General features: G+C 33.0%; 1 protein-coding gene across 3 annotated transcripts in view; it reads right to left on the bottom strand.

Annotated features, from left to right (window-relative positions):
- Positions 1 to 14,989: 14,989 nt before the first annotated feature.
- The window catches only part of LOC124365890 (casein kinase I), a 173,284-nt gene continuing 166,175 nt past the window's right edge, over positions 14,990 to 22,098 (bottom strand). For all 3 annotated transcript variants that reach the window (XM_046821999.1, XM_046821998.1, XM_046822000.1), the window contains one exon: positions 14,990 to 21,183. In XM_046821999.1, the coding sequence (XP_046677955.1) occupies positions 21,132 to 21,183 (52 nt within the window). In that variant the 3' untranslated portion in view covers positions 14,990 to 21,131. The remainder of the gene's footprint in view (positions 21,184 to 22,098) is intronic.

Genomic DNA, 22,098 nt, shown 5'->3' with positions numbered 1-22,098 from the left:
TGAATGTGCCCAGTGTCCGCCCAGATGTCTGAATGGCCGTGAAGTTTGAGTCTCGTGAACACAAAGATTGTCAAGCCCGGGCTTGGGTCTAGGAACTAAATCCGATTCGAGTTCGATGAGAAGTCTCATTGCTGATCACTGTTTTTGAGTCTTGTTCTCGATGAGATTCTACCCCATTGATGAGTCATCACAGTGATATTGCAATAGTACAAATGTGCACTAGTAAAATATATTTTTACACGCATACCACCATACAGTAATTTTGGATTATTATAAATGATCTCATATCATCACTGCTCAAAGATAAGTGGACCAAGTACGATGCCCTGCGGCGGTAACTAGTGTTGTTAGTAAATAGAGGTGCTGAGTAAAGGTTCTCGTTCCAAAATAAATGTCATTGGAACGAATGATACCTATTGAGGTACAATTTGCCACAATGGATTTAGCCCAGTTTACGCTGTCAGGTATCCTATTATTTTAATTCATGAATTGAAGAGGATGGTCAATAAAAACTTCTACGTCCATTTTTTGTATTTCAAATTTACTGTTCTCTTCCTTAAAGAACGTCTTATAATTTATTAATTTTTCAGCACCTCACAACGTATCAAACCACTCTGTAAGTGTTTTATCGGTCGTCAGTAGTTTGTCATGGTGAGAAGAGCCTACGAAGACCATGGAACTTTAAGGAATTTTATTACTAAATAAATACAAAGTTTTATTATCCTGTTTCATCAGAAATTAAATTTCCATACTGCAACTTAAAAATAAGAACTGTACTTTATGTACGATAATATATAATATTTTAATATAGTACTATTTCTATTAGCTTGATACAGAAGTAATTTGAAATATATTTTAGTTAGAGCTTGCTAGTGTGCATTGCATTATAACAATAAAGTGAACTCGGTATATTTACTACAGTCCCAAGAATCTGAGACAAAGCAAACGTTGACTTGTTTCTGTCATAAGTAAAGTATAAACATATTTATAATTGGAAACTGTTAAGTTTGTGTAGAGGCATCAAAAATGTGTTTTGACCGTATTTATATTTTTGATCTTGAAATTCCATAACAATGTGTGTAAATGTAAGCCTAACTAAGAATTGCTTAGAAATATTGTGAAACAGAGATATTTCAGGATAATAAAGTGACATTTTTATGGCAAAATTAAAAACGTATTACAGTAAGAATCCCTGGAGTCGATAACCTTAATTTGAATAGTTTAATTTGGAAATCTGCCCATGCCTCTCAGTGGGCGAGTTGCTGAAAGAGAGAAAAAAACGAAAATAATCTGTCAGATACAAATGGGCAGCTTAGCCTTCTGTGGTTATGAATCATAAGGCGTTAAGACTAAGCCAAGCGTGAATATGGATAAACGTCTGAGAGTGATACTATTCGGTTTTAGCGTTGATTATGTAACAGTCTATGAGAAGATATTGCATCTAATGCTAAAATCAGTTGCCACTTGGAAGGTTTTGGTTGCGCGCTACCTTGCGGCGAACGAAAGAAACAGTGGTTATAAATATAATACAGAACAAATATTAGAGGTGTTATATTACAAAAGCTTTAACGATATTAAAAACACCTAACATTTTTAATATGACTACAACCCTAAAAAATAGTATGGTAGGAAACGGTATCTACACGTCACCTGACACGTAGGTTTACGGACCAAAACGCCTGCCACATAATCTACATACAGGACAAATAAAAGGTCAGGGCCACTTCTATATTTTATAAAGTTTATATAATGAGATATCCTTTGGGTAGTGGTGCAATATGAAAAGGAAATAGTGACCCATCATTTTGAAGAGCATAAACAATGTTAAAGCCAGATATCTCTATCTCTTTCCCATTCCAAAATAATAGCCAGTGTTACTAGAACAATATTTTTAATAGCTCACCACGTTGCCAAGTCAAATCAAATATTCAAACTGAAGTCCTCCTACTATTTCGCGGCGAGACGAGCGTAGGATGAGCTCCTCTTTCACGTTTTGAAAGGTCTGAAGTGGTATTTGGTTGGAGGCCTCAACAATCCTGTTCCTTAACGTTCTCTGCTGGTGTTTTGTAAATGTTAGTGTAATGACTTCTTTAAAATAATGACGATCTATTATTTTGGATGGGAAAGAAATAGCAATCTCTGGGTTTGACCAATGTGTTCAGTTGATTATGCTCTTCAGTAACAGGGGTCACTCGAGGGGATTAACATTTAAAGTTTTCGAGTTTGCTCCAAAATCACACATTTTTGGGGGACACAAAAATGTTCAAAATCATCAAATGAAACTTCCTTTCCACATAGTGTCACTGCTTAATTATAGGATTCTGTAAGTATACTGCATTTTGAGCGCTCCCAAAAGGACTGTAGCCCCACATTTTTCTAACTGTACCTCCAAGCAGTCCGGAGTACTGGCCTAATTCAGGGTGAGATACTGCCTACAGATAACAGTTGATAACAAAAGCCGCGAATACAGGAGGCACTGACTTGCGAGATTGTCGTAAATCATGCTACTTTGTTTTATAGCACTTCCGGGGCTGCAGTAATTCACGCGGCCCGGTAACCAGGTACATGTTTACACGTGTCGTAATCGATGAAGGCGGCTCAAACTGGGCCCGGGTTCGCTACGTTTAGACGTATCTTTGTACTGGAATGCTTATAACAATAGCGGCTAAATATTTGTGTGAGTAGAGATGGGCGATGAGTTGAAGCATTAAATTGGCCTGTTCCAGTTTCCGTGTTGAGACTCCTATCGAATCTCTCCATTAGGCAAGAAAGTTCAGGAACCCAAATGATGGTTGCATCGCGTTTCATTCTCAAACAATTGAGATTTCAGGACTACTCATTTGTAAATAAATTTCACCAAATCCAATTTTGCAATTCTCTATGACATGCATGCTGAACATAAAGAGCATACAGTTTACACCCAGAACCAGATTCCCTTTTATTCTTCATGACAACGATTAAAACATTTTTAGAGATACTTTTCATAAACAATATTTCATCTCATCTCAACGACCACAGATCGATAAGTTTAATGCAAAGGACATATAAATTCCTCAAAACACAAAGCTTAGGGTACTCGCGTTTTCAAAACTATCAGGAATTGGATGACTCGAACGATAATATAGTTATTTGTAATTAATTAATTCATAGATCAATTGTAACAAATTTTAATACAGATTCTACATCAACTTTAGTTAAGAATTTGAATTATACCCACTCTTTATAATAATTCCAAGAGAAATGAATAAATTACTTAAACTTTTCGAATTTAAGTATCTTCTAAAATGTTATGATATCTAAGTTAATAGATGTGGTAATTTATTCTCAGATGGCCATCCGTTTCTTCAAAGTACTAATCCAAACATTGTTTTATAAAATGATTGGTGCGTTGTCTTTCTATATGCCAATTCGTTATACCTATTAATGTATTTGATTAATTACATTCCGAAATGATTTACGCAGTGCTTAGACTTTTTTGTATCTGAATTAAATAGTTCTAAATTAAAATGTTTACGGAGAGAAAGATATCGGATACTAAAAGCTTTGTTATTAATCGAAAGGCCAAACAAAAATGCAAACTATCGACTGACCCTACGTGCCATTCTGTGTAATGTTATTAGTTGCTTCTCTCTCTCATAGAGCGCAGCAGCAACCACTCTCTCAATCCGTTTTTGTACTTTGACTTGTCCTGTCAATAATAACAAAATTAATAATTTATTCGTATGCCTGTTTAGCGATAACTTTCTATACTGCAGTTTCATTTTGTACTTTTTAAATAAAAAGCCTACTTGTTTTTATAAAATGAGCAACCTTGAATATAATAAAAATAGCAAGATACCCTTTTAAATCAAAGTAGCAATTTTTCTCTCTAAAACAGGAGGAAAGTGAGACAGATTTATTTAAAAGTCTATAACACAGGTCAGATTTATGATAAAACACAGGTTTATATGTTAATTTGTAAATTGTATGCTCGAGCTGTTGAGGTTATTTTACAAATTGTTATTTAAATATATGTACTGCAGTTCTGTATGTACAGTTGTTTATTTATCACAAGTGCAGGGAGGTGAGAAATAGTGTATCTAAATTCCTTGTCAATCCCAAGAAAATAATTCTCCCTTTTGGTTCTTTTTTTTGCAGCCAATGTTTTTCAGTCTAACGAAATCACATGTCTGCAATCATTCAGAAATAACTAAGTCTTGTTTCTTTTACAAATTGAAGGTGGCATCTGTATATAACTAACGAAATGGTGCATATTCTGATTTTAATCAGAAGATTAAATTTCGATTGCTCTAGCTCAATGACATTCAGGACTTTCAAAACGATGGGGGGAGGGAAGGATTTGAATTAACTACTACATAATGGGCAAAGCAGTTTTGTAATTAAGAGGGGAGGGAAGTTCACATTTTCCCATGAGCCCTAAAAAGTTTTAAAATTTAAGTACAACATTAATCATACTTGTTTGAAATACAGCAGTTAAATATTTTACTTTGAACTAGGCCATTAGGCCTATTTAATTTATCCACGATTACATTTATTCAGATTCATTCCACCTGCTCACATTTCATTGCTTGTTCTTGAATGTTTGGTCAAAAACAGTTTACTGTAAAGATGCCCCAGCCTCCATATTCTCCAGATATGGCTCTGTGTTACTTTTTTATTTCATACTTTTTTTATATTGACTTTTAAAAGCATAGATGACATTAAAAGTATATCACTTAAAGAGCTAAATACTATCCCAAATATCGGGTTTGAGAAATGTTTCAAGCATTGGAAGAAGCGCTGGCACAAGTGCATAATATCCAATGGGGAATATTTTGAAGGTGACACTGTAATGTAGATGAATAAATAAATATTTTTTCAAAATATGAAAATTTCTGTTACTTTTTGAACATACCTCGTATACTGTATTCTGCACAATTTAATAATAGATTACAGAATCTGCTGGAGATAAATTTGTGTAACATTTTAATATGTGAGAGTAAGTGCCAACCCACTTCTGTATCAGAGATTGCCATTCACTTGTTGCAAAGAACATACTAAAACCTGTGTAGTCATACTAAACAAAGGTAGTCATACTAAAACCTGTGATGGTATATGTAACACAATAGCTTTGCTTTACGTCATGCTATATCCAACTCAGTGTAGCTTTATGTCATCATATATATTACAGTGGCTATGGATACTGTATGCAATACAATGGCTTTATATGATGTAATATGTAACTTAGTGATAGCACCATGCATTAAGGTGGTACGGGCGGTACGGCTTTATATGATGTTGATTGGACTGTGGCAACAAGCCTGATACTGATGAAGGACCACCTTATATACCATAAGCTTGATACAGATTACAACATATGAGTCATCGACTTTCATGTGGTAATTGGAGGGTATGTGTTGAGTGGGTTGCAGCTGCAAATTGCTAAAGTTCATGAATCATTCATGTAGCATTTGTCATGACAATCTATTCCCTTGTTATATCCCACTGAGAAAGTGCATGAATGCTTGTCTTCCATCCTTATGGATCTTTTATCATTCCATCCTCATGGATGTTTGTTACTCCATCTCACAAAAATTACTGAACTGAGTGAGTTGAAATTTTGAAAAAACTTGGTTTAAACACTGGAATAACATACAGGCCTACTTGTGTTTCTAAATTACAGTCAACTCATCCCACTTGTATCTTACGTTAAATTTAAATATATGTGAGAATATTCTATGACAATACTGTCTACAAGTGTATTTGTTTTTGAAATATTGAAAGCAATAAGACATGTTAACTCATTCCATAAGTAGTAACATAAACAGGTTTACTCACGTTTTTGAGGCAATTGTTTTTGTTTAAATTCAGAATATTATGAAAAATAGTGTAATTCTATATAATTGAGGTTTTAACTAATTTTTTTAACCTTTGTGTTATAAAAGGTAAATATCCTAAATGTTTAAGCTGTGTTAAGATAATTCCTGTATGGAAAATGGTAATAAACTAGACTCAAGTAATTATACATCTGTCATCAGTATATTCCTGTTATAGGTAAAATTATATGTAAAAAGTCTTTGACACTGCATCATGAAATATTATTCCAAAACATTGCCTTTTATAAATTTGAAAGAAGCACATTGCAGTTTTTTTAATCTTATCTAGATAAAAGGTATCAAATTGTTTATTGCAATGGTGTTTTTTCTCATAATAAGGTAGCAATATACTAGGGGTCTTAAAATTCCCACTCCTTGTTAACTTTCTCATGAATAGAGATGGAGTGATTTACTTTGGGGATGTTTATATGACCATCTGAGGAGTTTTTTATGTATGACAGTTTTTGGACTCCCACTCAAAATTGGGTGTTTTGGGGGGTAAGTCAACATTTTTATATAGGAACCCCTAGCATGTGACACCTTATTTTAAAGGTATTATAAAAAGAAGAAGAACAGCACATACTGGAGGTCTCTAATGTTACTCTATCAATTTGGTGGCCAATTAAAATTTGAATTGTTTATAAAACCCCCACAATTTAAGTTACATTTAAAGTTATTGTAAGGCAGATAAAACATTCACTCGCCAGTTATTTTTAGAACTTATGACACCAAATCATAAAACAACTTATTACAAGAATCAACAAATAACCATGAATAACATAGCATTAATTAGGTTTGGTTTTGTCTGACAAAAGTCCATTAGGATATCCTGGAAATACAAGTGTCTGGTTTTGCCATGTTATCTCTTATTGCTTATCAGTTAGTATGTGAGACACATTTTGTGTCCTTTGACAAAGTAACTGGTAATAACATGCTAGGGGTTTAACATTTTAACTTTGACTTACCCCTAAAATACCCTTATTTTGAGTGAGAGTCCAAAAATTGTCATACATAAAAAACTCCTCAGTTGGTCATATAAACATCCCCCAAAGTTAATCACTCCATCACTATTCATAAGAAAGTTAATAGGAAGGTGGAACTTTTAAGGCACCCGGTATAATGTTCCTCAGGGATCAATTTTGAGCCCAGTATGTTTTATTATATAACATGTCAATAATTGTCTGTAAATATAAACAATCTTAAGGTGATAACTTATTTACTTCCAGACAATTTAATGGTACAAATACAATGTACAAACTTGGCAACATCTCTAATGGTTTTTAATGTCTCCAATAGCTTAATTGAAGACTGGTGTAGAGCTTAATAAGTTGTTTTTAAATCAAGGAAAACCCCAAGATTTACTTATTAGTTCAAATCATAGTCTAGATGTAAACAGCGTCATATTTTAGGGATAGAATATGAGTTAAAGTGGAAAGTTCACATAGATATATTGCAAAAAAACTTACTAAGGGAATATTCATGATAAGAAGATTAAAGGACAGTCTAGATTTTAACTCTTTAAGATGTGTGTATTTTACTCATCTTAGTTATAGTAGAATCTTGTGGGGAGGTATTAATTATAACAAAACTCTGTATTGCAGAAAAGAGCACTAAGAATAGTGCATAATGTTAATTTTAGAACACATTGCAAACCATTATTATAGAGGCTAATATATTAAGTTCAAAAATGTATGTATATTTCCGAATGCATAGAATTTGGAAAACATAATTTTACCGAGATTGACACGTATGAAAATGTACATAACTATTGTACTAGGAACAGATTATAAAGTCTAGTCAGTATCAAAATTCATGGTCTAAAGCTCCGGAACTGTATAATTAACTATAATTATGGTACTATAGCTTCTCAGAACAGTAACAAATGTTGCAGATTTCCACAACATGTTTTGGAATGAAAGTTCCATCATCAATAAGGTAAAAAAAGAATTAAAAAACTCCACATGGGTTTCCATAGTTTAAAAGACAATATACAATGTGTGTCTATTAAATAACAAGACTGACGCTGTTGCGGATCAAGGAGGCTTGCACCAATCGCCATTAATCAACAGTTGTTTGTTGTTTTGTGTGAACCTTTCTCTTTAGTAAGCAGCTAGTCTCGCTTCTGTAAACAACACTGCTTAGTCAGAGCCTACGTTCGTGTTATTGTTGTCTTTTTGTTTTGCCGGATAAAATCCTTCTTCTTCGACGGAATCCCTCAAATCCGGTCGGGCCTTCAGAATTCTAAGCATCAGTGATACTTAATACTTGTCGTTCTTGTAGGTAGTGTCCAGTCCTGCGTATTATTGGTTTTTTTTTATTTTATATATATTTTTTTCTCTTGTGTGTTTAATCCTTGTCAATTATTGTTGTTATTTTTTTTGTTGAAAGTTTGTTATAGTTATTTAAATATATATATTTAATGTTTTTCTTTATATATAGTTTATTTTTTCTCTACTGTTATTATTATGTTGTTAATGATTTTGTTGATTTATTATCATTATAGCTTTATATAGATTTTTTTATGTTATAACCTTTATAGTCTATTTACCAAAGTATTATTCAATTTATAATTATTGTTAATATCTTGTTGAAAGGTTTTTGTTATATATCTTTATGCATATTTCACACTGTTATCCGTCATTTAGTCTATTTTGCCACGCACTGGTTTTGTTTTCTGATCAATAATTGCTAAACTTGTTCAATTTTTCTTTTTTTTAACTCTATGTTAATTTAATAGTAGATCAAGTAAGCATTGTCTAAGTCTTGAGCCTTATGTTATTAGTATATTTATGTATGAATTGGCTGCTTGCCGTTAATAAATAAATAAATAAAAAGGGTTAGTGTAATAGCAGAGCAACGAATATATTGTGAAATTTCACTTTAAACTTGGAAAATCTGCTCCTGAAACTTATAATTTACTGAAGAAGAGTATGGCAGTAAACGTTTATCACGGGCATGTGTTTTTGAATGGTTTAAACGTTTTAAAGATGGCAGAGAAGATGTTGAAGATAATTTGTGCACAGATCGCCCTTGAAAATGTCAAAAAAGTCTGTAACTTGATTCAATTTGACCATGGATTAAGTATTCGTGCAATTAGTGGAACTGTAGGAGGTATTGATAAAGAATGTGTACAGCAAACTTTACATGTGAAAAGTGTGTCCAAACATGGTAGTACTGACACTTTGTATGTGATTGAAAATGACACAAATGTTTTGGAAATGATAATAATATGTGGTTTTTTTACTTATAATCTGGAAACTAAGAGCCAATTAATGCACTGGAAGAGCCCAATTTCACTGAGAGCCTAAAAAGCTTGAATGAGCGTCAAAATTTAAAGCAAACATGATTATTTTTTTATATATCCACGGGATTGGGTTCCTGAAGGTCAAACAATTAATCAATAATACTACCTTGAGGTACTTTCTAAACTACTTCAAAGAAAAGTAAAAAACCATCCGACGAGATGTGAAAGGACAAATCATGGGTTCTCAAGACTGTACCAGCTCATTCTTCGTTATCTGTCAAGAGGTTCCTAGCCAAGTACAGCATCACAGTGTTAGAAAATCCACTTTATTCACCAGATCTTGTAGTATATGACTTCTACCTGTTCCCTAAGGTGAATTGTGCATTAAAAAGGACAAGGTTTGAGTCTGTGGAAGCTGTAAAATAGAAAGCGGTGTCCTGAAGGAGCTGACAGAACATGACTTCCAGCACTGTTTCTAACAATGAAAAATTCGTATGGAGCGTTGTAGGGATAGAGAAGGAATGTATATTGAAGGTGACAATAATGATTATGTATAAACTTAAAATAAAAGTCTTTACGTCAGTCTTGTTATTTAATAGCCACATCTCTCATATTACTATATTTTAGTCTACTAAGTGGCGATACATCAACACAATTAACAGATTTATATATCAATGTGTTACTTTATAATGTAAGATGTTCCAAATTTAAACAAAAATCTACTAGTTATCTATCTGCTGAAATTGTGTCCTTATAATGATTTAGGAACGCTATTCAGAAAGAAAGCAACGTTTCCACCTGATGCTGCCAGGCATGTGCCAATCACATATACGAGGGGGTACCCAAAAAAAAACCGGAATTGTATTGCTGGCAGCCGGCAGCGTGTAGTACACATTCCTGCCGCTAGGCGTGTGTCGCGCAACCCATTGCGAACTCAGTGACCCCAGTTCCGTTGTCCTAGTGCATTCTGTTCGTTCGTAGTGACTGTTTTCGCTAACCCTGTTTTGTTCTTGTTTCGTTTTTTGTCATGGCAAGTTTAAGTGAAACAACGTGCAGCTGTGAAATTTTGTTTTTTACTTGGTAAAAATGCTGCAGAAACTATTTTAATGTTGAATACAGCTTACAAAGATGATGCTATGGGGAAAACTCAGGTCTACGAGTGGTTCGCTCGATTTAAAAATGGCGACATGTCGATTGAAGACAAACCTCGTTCTGGACGTCCATCAACCTCTCGAACGGACGAAAAATGTTGAGAAAATTCGTGAACTTGTGCTCACCGACCGTCTACAGACAATTGAGGGACTATCAGAGAGTAGTGGGTTAACTTGGAGCTCGGTTCAGCGAATTTTAACAGGAGATTTAGGACTGAAAAGGGTTGCTGCCAAATTTGTTCCTCGACTTCTGACTGACCATCAAAAGGCACATCAAGTTGAAACTTGCCGCCTTCTGAAAGAACATCTCGAAAATGATCCCGATTTTCTGGAAAAGGTAATTACTGGTGATGAGTCATGGTGCTATGGTTATGACCCAGAAACGAAGCAACAGTCAAGCCAATGGAAGTCGCCATCTTCACCTCGACCAAAAAAATGTCGGCAAGTCAAATCAAACATCAAAACCATGTTGATTTGCTTTTTTGATGCTAAAGGTATTGTTCATTCTGAGTTTGTTCCTCCAGGTCAGACTGTCAACCAAACATTTTATTTGGAGATTTTAAGAAGATTGCGCAACAGTGTTCACTAGAAAAGACCCGATTTGTGGCAGACTGGAGACTGGTTCTTCCACCACGACAACGCACCGGCACACACAGCCATCTCAGATAGGCAGTTTTTAGCCAAAAACGGCATGGTTCCGCTGCCCCACGCACCTTACTCGCCTGACCTCGCTCCATGCGACTTTTTTTTATTTCCACACATGAAAAGAGGCTTGAAAGGTCAACGATTTGACAGCGTTGAAGAGGTTAAGAAAAAAACGAAGCTCGAGCTTGCAGCCATTTCTAAAGATGACTACAAAAAATGTTTTGATCAATGGAAATACCGTTAGGACAAGTGTATTAGTTGTAATGGAGATTATTTTGAAGGAGATCAGGTCGTATTGTAAAAAAATTGATAATATATAATTTTTATAAAATAATTCCGGTTTTTTTTGGGTACCCCCTCGTATTGGTGTGCTCGTGCTTGGTACCTGTCAGCGTTCAGCCATGACATCGGAAAACATATCCGTGCTGCCTGTTTTTTTATGTTCAAATTTGAAATGTGTGCTGCAATCGAAAATCCTGCCAGCTGTGAATTGTTTTTTGCTAACAAAAACCTTAAAACCAAGAGAGATTTATTGGGAACTGTGTGAAGCGTATGTGAACAACGTAATGACTGAAAATTCTATCAGGAAGTGGTGCATTCAGTTTAAAACCGGCAGAACAAACATTCATGATCAAGAGACAAGAATGGACGTCCGAGCATTGTGACTGATGAAAGATGGTGAAAACCACCGTTTCACAATAACTGAGCTTTCTCTATGTTTCCCACAAGTTTTTAAATCTTTATTGTTTGAAATTGTTTCACAGAAGCTAACAAGCGCTAAGGAAAATTGTTATCCAAAATTTTACTTTTGTATGAATTGTAATGCAAAAGCAAAATTGGCCCAATCTCACATGGCAAATCGTATACAGGAACTCTTAAACCCATTCAACTGAGAAGTTTTTCCTCATCCCTCCTACAGTCTTCATCTTGCACCAAGTGACTGTTACTTGTTCCTAAAAATGAAGACCTGGCAACACAGCAATTTGACAATGATGACATGCTCCAGGTAAGCATCACTGAGTGGCTGAGATCTTAGGTGGCAGAAATCTATGATATAGGAATTTCAAAGCTTATCCACCACTATGATGAGTGCATGAATTTTTTATGGTGATTATGTAGAAAAGTAGTATTTTATTCCCTCTTTCGCATGAATGTATTAAAATGTTTTTCTTGTATTTGGTTTAAACAAATTCCAAAATGTTTCTTACTTTCTGAATAGCCCTTGTAGCCCAATGATATACCAACAAAAGAAATTCAATGGTATACAATTGCTTTGGATGAGTCGATGTACATGTCCCATTCGGCTTTTTTCTTATGAATTCCACTGTATTATTCACCAACAGACCTTGTGCAATAACAAATTAGGTGAGTAATGCAGGTTGTTGTTAAAACGGTGAATTACGAGGGGGTGCCGAAAATTACCCAGAATAGTTATTTTATGGGCATTACAAACTTCTGCTGCTAGATGTCAGTAGTGCAACTCATCACCATTTCAGTGTCACCTGGATCTTCGACTTGGCTCGTTCTGTTCACAGAAGTATTGACAGTTTTTGCTGTTGTTGTTTTGTGCTATTTTCCCTTTTTATAATAGCAAGTTTGAGTAAACAGCGTGCAGCTGTGGAATCTTGTTTCCTGCTCAGTAAAAATTCCGTTGACACTATTTTAATGTTGAACACAGCCAAGGTCAGTTTCAAGTTGTTATTTCAAATCACGACATGTTTAAACTGAAAGTTCTTTTTGATTATCAGTCAAAATGCGAGCCACAAACTTGGCACAGACCCTTCCCAAATTCACTGAACTGAGCTCCAAGGTAACTGACTAATCCCTGACATTTGATCAATTGTCTGTCAACGATCTAAAAGCACAATTTCTTCAATTTTCATCTGTTTAAGGCAGTTGAAGTACATCCGGAACAAGGCTTGTCATGATTGGACATGTCGCCTTTTTTACAATAAAAAACCACACATATACTAGTTCCCTTAGCAGCATCTTTGTAATCTGAGTTCAACATTAAACAGTTTCAAGGACGTTTTTACTGAGCAGGAAAAAAAATTTCACAAAACAACAACAGCAAAAACTGTCACTAGAAAAGAACAGAACCAGGTCAATGATCCAGGCAGCACTGAAATAGCCATGAGTTATGCTATCAACACCTAGTGGCAGAAGTTTGTACTGCACAAGTCCTGCCCACACCAGAACTATTCCAGGAACTTTTGGGTACCCTCCCTTCCCCCTCATATGTTAGGTTTCATGTTCTGTAACACTGCCAGTTTAAACATTTTCTTTAATAAATCCAGATGTGCCTTATCATTCTGGCGCACCTTAGCTAAGCAGAGCAAAAGATATATGTTCATAATTTTGCAGGTCATGCCTGTTATAATACAAAATTAAAAATGATCACTGGCTTTAGCAGCTTCCATTTGCAGTAAATCTTAATTTTTATTTAAAACTTCAAAGAAAGGATCGTTTGTAAGCTACTTTTTTTCCAAAATGTGAGATTTTAGACTATAACTGGCTCTTTTTCAAAATCAGTTTCAAAGAACAATTTCGGACCTCTTTTATACTTACACGAAGTTTGCTAGTGAAACTCCTGTGCTTTTTCCAACACTGGCAACTAAAAGTTATATTAAAGTTGAAATTAAAAATGCTTTTTCAAAATTTCAACTTACCAGATTTAACTTGCTGCAAATAAGAAATTGAATAGTACCATAAGAAAGAAGGGATGCAGATCTTCTTAATTTTATAGTAGGTTTTCAAATATATTTTATAGCCTTGGTTTATTGTTACACCTTCACAATGTTAATTTTTTGTTGCAGTGATAACTTTTAGATAACAAAACACATTGCTAGTAAAATGTGTTTAGTGTTTGGATCAACCTATATGTGAACCAACTTCTCAAAAATGGCTCTTGTGAAATCCAAATAATAGAGTGAACCTTTCTCATGAACATGTCAAATCTATTGAGGTGATACGCACTTCACAGTTTGAGCCAAGGTGAACTTGCATTGTTGACTAAAAACATCTGTACTAATATCTCTCACAAAGATGACAAGGAATAGCAGCTCAGAACAGAAAAAGAGACTAATTTTTGTCAATATGTGTTAAAAATATTAATTTTAGTTAAGTAAATAAATGAATATATTTTGTCTTTAGGTGTTTAATGAAGAATTGCATTGCAAGGATAAAGAAGCATATAATAGTTGCAGATATGTGTGACAGATACTCACAAGGTTATGGTAAAAGACAAATAAAATGAGAGAGGGTATTGTAAAAACCAGGGAGAGGAAAAATAGGAAAGTCCAAAGAGACAAAGTACAGTGGAGAGAACTTCGATCTTAGGACAGACCTGTTGGTATACTGTGATCTCTCAATAGGATGATGTAAAGCAGCACTTCTGCACCTAGCTCTGATGTACAATTCACATGTAGTACAAATATTTCAAACATACTATAATTACATTTAAACAATTTCTTTTTTTAACCATTCTCATGCTAATCGTGTTAACTATAAGAGTCATTATGAAAATTTTGAGATACCGGCAGACAGAGTGTACTGCAATGATCTTATCACCCTTATCTAATTGTGACTTAGACATTAAGGGTTTAATTTTGCACCACGACAATGCCTCTTTCCACTTATTGCAAAAACTTTTTCTTTTTGGCAAAATATGCATCATAACGATAGAGCACCCTTCCCCCTTTATTCATATGATCTCGCTATGCGAGACCTCCGATTATTCTTCAATCTGAAGAAACATTAGTGTGATCATTCCTTTTTTGGATTCTGAAACTGATTATTAGATTAGAAAATATTTTGACTCCATTCCAAAAATTGAGTGGTTGGGTGTTTTCAATGAATGGAAAATCAGACTTCTACAGTGTATTGGTGCTGGAGGAAATTACTTTGATCACATGTAACATTTGGTAAAGTGTAGCACAATCACTTCACATATTTCAAAACTTTTAGAGTGACCCTTGTATAAGCTCAACTCCTCACACAAGATTGTAACTTAGCATGTTTAAAATTGTCTCGTTAAGCAGATGCTTTTGCACTCCAACAAAATTCAAAGGAATTGGGCATTAAGAATACACAACTACAGCAGTAAATAAATTTATTCCGCCAGAATGTACGTATGCAAGAACTTAATATAAAAAGTTACATTTATGAGACATAATAAAGAATACAACTCGTCTGTTGACATAAATATTTGGTTCGACCTAAAGAAGGCTTTTAAATGTGAACAGAATCCGATTACTTAGTAAATAAAACAATGTAAACGCTACAACACTCAATCAGTTCCGTAACAATAATGCGCATCAGCTGTTAAACATAATAACTAGCAATAATTACAGTCAGCTGTCCACTGTGCGACCGAGCGTGAGTCGCGACGGTAGACTGGTCTGGGATCACACCCCAGTAGTATCTTACAACTTGGACCAATTTTCTTATTTACAAGGTCTTCATTTTACAACGCTTGGTTGGGTTTTTAGAGGTGTGCGAGTTATTTGGTTCGAAACAGAGCATCCGTCACCACTTGCATGTGATATCACACAAGTAGTGTTGAACGAGAACATACTGAATTTTTGTGTGACATTATTATTTTGAAATGTTATTAATTGTGGGTAAATCAATAATTAAAATGATTTATTCAACACTTTTACTCGTCTTTGTCAGAGACCACTTAATTTGGAAGACGTAAATTTAAAACATTTAGAACCAAACAGACGCTATTAAAGTATTACTTTTATTTTGACAAAATAGCCAACAGCATTTTCCTCACAACTTCCATACTTTAGATTAAAAAAAAAACACTATTATCTCACAATATCTTGTCGCAAACTTTCACTCGCACTCCTCTGTCTTTGTTGTAAAAATAAATTTCAGTGAAGTTAATATTATGTTTGTTAAGCAAAAAATTGAGTTTTAAATTCAAAGCTCACCATTTGTAAGAACCAAAGCAGTTTCTCTTCTGAAAGCTGATATTCATGCATACTTGTCAACGGTCCATAGTGTGGCAATTAAAAGTCAAATTAATAGTTTACAAAAATTACACTATTCATATTTTGTCATTAAACTCTAGGTAATTTGGATATAAGATAGTAAGGGGGTAGAGTATTATATGTTACAAAATATATCTGTATTTTATACTAAATTCAGACAGAACATTGTCGATAACACTAGTTAGTAATCGTACACTGTGTAAATACAACCGCTGGAACCAAACCCACAACGAGTCTGTGTCAACTGAAACTCTTCACAGAAGTTTATTTTTGCACCAAACATGAATCATTTTGATTTGTTAAAACTATCACAAGAAGCTGTCTCATAGTAGATAGACATCAACAGGGAAATTAAAATCCATAATTTAGTACTAAAACAATAGTTACAAATATATATAAATAACCTAACAATAGAACAAGATTTACATAATTACAAAACTCACTAATTGATTTAAAGGCGAGATAGGAGAGAACGCACGCACTCGCACGCTCTTACAGTCAGCAAACACACCACAACGTTTGCGTTTAGAGATCACTAAATCAAACCCAAGTGTCCGGATAACAAAAATAGATTTATTTGTAAATAGTTGTCAGGTTAGCACTAGGCCGTCCGATTCGGCTCGTATATACTGCTGCCACTGCCCTTTCACCACAATGTAACAGGTATGATGATAACTGACCAACTTATTATAAGAATTAGTACAGATTGTTTTAAAAACTACAAATCCATTTCCCTTCCTTAATCCCTTAACTGCTTCATTTACAGACACCAAATCACTTCTGGATTTTTCATTTTTACAGAATATGCATTATACTATTGTTTTGTATGAATAAAATAAAATTTGTACACGTCGTAACAAGATGTGTAATGAACAATACAACTTTCCAAATGCGTTTAACAATAAAAAAGGCTAATTCTATCTAATAAGTAGCACTAGTTATTCATGAGGCGTCAGCAATTGGTATAATAAAATTACGAGATAGAAAGAGAATGAGGCAACAATAATGAAACTTGAAATAACCCGAGCACCATCGGAATGCATCAAGCATGAGTAACTCAGATGGCTAGACAGCTGAAGATATATATACGTGTACACAGCAGTTAAGGGGTTAGTTAACATTTCACAGGACTCAAAACTTAATTTATACCAAATACATAGTTTTCTATTGATTGAAACTAACAATAAATAAGCACATGAACTTGTTACAATAAAAAATAGGCAAAAATAACCTTGTAAAACATTTGTATTAAAGTATTTTATAGTAATTAATTTGAATAGCATGAACAAAGAGAATATTATGACCCAATCAATGTCTTGTAAGTAAAGTCATACACAAATAATAGGGAGTAACAAAAATGTAAAACTTCAAAATCACCTTTAGAAAAAAATCTACTAGTTTAAAAAACTACTCTCCATTGTTTTAACATTGATAGAACTTTAAAGAGCTTTTGTAAACATATTTTAATATTGATTTGTTTGATTTTTTTACTTTTAAGGTATGCAATTATTACATAAATTAAATATTTCTATTTAAAGTAAATTTTTTTATTTGTAGTGTACTCTAAAATTTAAGACTATACTGATTTTGTTATGTTAAACATTGTATAATTTTTAACATAGGAGCTTCAACTTTTGTGTTTGATACCATAAACTTCTGCCTTTGTTAATATTGATAAAAGTATGTGTTACTTTGGATGTTCAAACTAACTGTCATACTAACCTTTTTACATTTGTATATTAAAAAAAAATTAAAATGTTTGAACATAAAACTTTTTAAAATCAATTGTATGAAAATAACTTTATGATTAAATTTAGCCCTAGACCCTAGTGTAAATGCCACAATATTTATTGGAAATAATTGGACGCCAATCCAATTTTTGGAGTCACCTGATGATGAAATCTTTGGTTTCGACAAGCCTCGTCCAAAAATAAATGTGGGAAAATTATTTTTTATTAACATTTAGTACTATTTAAACATTTTTTCCAATTGCTCCAAGGGTCTTTAATAGCTCTATGGTATTTTTACATACACCATCATAAACTAAATTGATAAATTAATTACCTAATGAAAACATTTATGTTCCTAACTTTTAGAGAAGTGAAATAATATAAGTTCTATACTCGTATACTATTAGCTGTTAAATAATATTTGTATTTTTCATGAGAAACTCACATCTATTGTGGTAGTGTAAACTTTCAGGTAAAATTACTATTTTAATCTGATAACCCTATAAAAAATTAAATCAGAAGTAAAATTAATTTTTAAAATTTGATATGTTTATAATGTATACAGTATACTGAACATTACTTTATATTATTTTTATATACAAAGACTTAAACCAAATTTATATGTTAGCAAAATGGAACAAAGTTTGAAATTCCTACCTTTTATGGAAATTTAGTAATGACTGTTAACATGAAAATTACACTACTCATATGTCATTGTTATTTTTATTAGCAGTTATGTTATTAGCTAATCAGCAATTATATAGAGGTTAAAAACTTATAAGCTGAAAACATCAGTATTTTTCATGTTTCATGAAGCTTATATGTTTCACAACAACTAGTTTTATGGCAGTTTAGTTAATAACCCAGTAATAAAAAACAGTTAACAGGTGTATATTATGACTGTTGGCTGCAAAAACCAATTTTACTGTGGGCGTCTAAAAATATATTCAAATATTGGATCTCCCATCACATAATAACAAGCTATTTGAAATTAAAGAAACTTCAAAAATTACCCATTGTAACTGCTGTCAATGACTGTCCATAAAATAAAATGGAGAATGATTAGTTAAATTTCTCAATTTGTAACACTCACTGCAATAGCAAATTTGATTGAAAGTAAAGGACCAAGTTTTTATTTAATAATGTTTAAACACTAATATACAATACAAATAATGAAACGATAAAATTAGTTATAAATAAATATTAATTTTACAAAACAAAACAAAAGTTTGTTGAATATTTTTTGGTTAAAATATATATAGCTTAGAGGTTTTATTACAAATTAAATTGATAAAAAAACTTTAAAAGACCAGTTTTAACTGAATCCATTAAAAAACAAATTGGAAAAAAATTGAAAGACTGTGGTGTTTTATACTCTACTACAATATGCTAAGGTGATTTGAGTTTTAAACCAACAAAATAGATCAAATTAAAATGAATAAAACCGATGATGAACCAAATTGTCCAAAGCAACATAAAAATACTAGTTTAATCGATTTAAAACTATCATATGTCCAGCACTGACCTAATATCCTCATCAGTTTAACCGAGGAGTAACACAGTTCAGAGAATGTTATACACTAAGGTTTAACTTGACATTAAAGCAGTGACAAAGCTGACCGCAACTGTTTTACGTGATTAATTGACTAATAATCTCAACACAAAAATCAGTATGTAACAAAATATATACAGGATTGTATGTACAAGAGGCAGCCAAAATGAATGGAACTATACACAGCAACAGACCACTCCCAGCCATCACATCACAAAGCTTGCAACAATCATTATATTTTATTACATTACAGAATGTATTCGAAATATAACAAAATTATGTCTTTTTACAAAACCATCCTGGGTATACCGTTCAGTCCACATGAATAATGCTACTCATATAATTTTTGCCAAATCAGACAGTTTCAAATGTAATATTCCATACCGTAGTGAACGAATTGTTTCAAGATTCATCAATTTCCAGACTCACGGTTTCAGGAGCTCTACGAGTTTAGGAGTATCATTAATTATCGTATTTACAATAGGCTATACATTAAAAACCATATTCTGGAGAACTCAATAATTGCTTGGAGTCAAGTTACCAGGAAGTGAAAAAATACAGATTACAATTTAATCCAGGATTGCTTTCATTCACTACATTCAGTTAAAATAAAATAATTGAATAGTAACAATACACAAATAAAATCTTATGAGTTTATGGCAAATGATCTAAAAATGATGTAAGTCAAATTTGCTTATTTATAAAGACATGATCCATTGATTTTTTTCACAATTGCAATATGTTATTTTTAAAATGAATTTTTTACATGAATTTTAATTGTAACGCATGCCATACAATTTAAATAATAAGAATGATTAGTTTAGTCATTATTCATCAAATATATTAATCAAACACTGCTATATTACTTCTCTTTGCAGTCCTATACATTTTTTTTTTAAATATCATCAATCTTTTAATACAAAAATCTGCTAGAAAAGATATATTGTTATAACCACATACGGACTGGAATTTCACAGTGCATTCTTTTACTCTACAAATAATTTGATTTAATTTACAAATGTTATACCATAATTTTAAAGTTAATACAGTTTAATAAGACACCAAAACAAAGAGATTGAAAACCTCAATTGATTTTTATTACTGTAATTAGTTAAAATTATAGCAGACAAATTACTTAACAAATTAACAAGGTAAGTTACAAACACTTATATTGTAACACTTAGCTGAACAAAAATAACCAGTGACAACAATTTTAATTTTCGATTTCAGGGCAATAAATATGTTAATCATACTCAACCAGAGTCTTATATAGCACCATAACAATGGCGAGAAATACTTTCTGACGTTATATAAAAAATACCACATAACACAAAACCCTTCTCAATCCAAGAAAACAATCAAAAAATAAAATGTAATAAGAAAATTATGTAATAACTGGAACACATGATGAAACAAAGTGTACAAGAAATAAATACATTTCCGAGATAATAAATTCCTTGACAAATATAACAATTCAAATTTCCTCTTTATTAAAACCACTAATATTACATTCTCAGTTATGTTCTAACCATTCAACAATTCTTGTACATATTATGCCTTACGATTATGTTTTTTTTTTACATTGAGTACCTTAAAATTGCTCAGTTTACGGTTCCTCACAACTTTACAGTTTGTTACACAATGTTTATTTATTTACCAATTACATTAGTTTGCATGTATAGATTCAAACAGTCGATTAAATGGTACAGAAGGAGATCTGAACTAAACTGGTGATCCTGGTTTTAAAATGTTTAGGGTACAAAAGTGACCACTTTGTCGGTGACTGTGGCGGGACACTCGTCTGTCTGCGACGATGTGGCAAGACTGTGACTACTGCGATGGTGACGACTCACGTGACGGCAGGGTTCAGGACGCTATCTCTCGAGTTGGACTGACTGGTGGCGCGCAGTAGTGTGACCGCCTCGCGCTCCGGACTGCACTGCACGACGGCTAGTCACTTCCCGCGCGTGCCTTTCTTCTTCTTGCGCTTGAAGAAACAGCAGCATCTGCAACACCAGCTTTGTCTTCAGTTTGGTAATTACTCATGCAGTTTTGACTTTTACAAAATTACATTTTTTAATGTAATATTCTACACATGTTGGTGATGATACAAAATAAAATATGTTTGAGCCACAGAAAATTTCTGATCCTGTTAATATACTTTTAAAATATTTGGAGATTCATACGGTTGTGGATAAACCCTTTGCACTCAGATAAGATAATTAACTATTTCACAACTGTACGTTTTGCTATTAATCATTAATCAGTCTTGATTTTCCAGAACATCATTTTATAATTCACATACAAATAATAGCAATGTTCTGGAACATCATAGTTCTATAAACAAGGTTTTATACTTTCTTTTTAATTAAATGTTCATGTGATTTTTATAAGAGCAAACTTACTAGAAAACAAAGCTGTATGATTTCATATTGATTTGGATAAATTGAGAGAAACAGAACATTACATGACATGTAATAGAGATATTTTGCACTTAAGCTTGTATGAGGTGTGTTGAAAAAGACCTTAATATTTTCTATTCCAAAAGGAAATGACATTGTTTCAGTTGACTGGAAACTGTTAAATGTCAAACTGTACTGAATACTCATCACACTTTTGTTTTGTGCAACTGCATTGGATAACTTCTCCTCTGGAAGCGGTGACGAATATATTTCTGATTTTGATGACAAAGACCCTTCACTTCAGGAAATTTAAAATGTTCCTGGACCAAGTACCAGACATAGAACCCCACATAGGCCTATACCAAGACAAGCTTATGTTGATAATTGGGAAGAAAAAGAAAAGCTTCTACCAGCAGCTCATCAGAATAGACACCAGTTTTGACTACCGTGTACATAGTTCATTTTTCTAGCATTACTTTCTTATAACAATTTTTTTTGTATAAGTATATATTTTCTTGT

This window comes from Homalodisca vitripennis, chromosome 7 (genome assembly GCF_021130785.1).
Source record: "Homalodisca vitripennis isolate AUS2020 chromosome 7, UT_GWSS_2.1, whole genome shotgun sequence".
Lineage (NCBI taxonomy): Eukaryota > Metazoa > Arthropoda > Insecta > Hemiptera > Cicadellidae > Homalodisca > Homalodisca vitripennis.
Note: the sequence above shows the minus strand (reverse complement) of the source record. Positions and strands in the feature narration are given on the sequence as shown.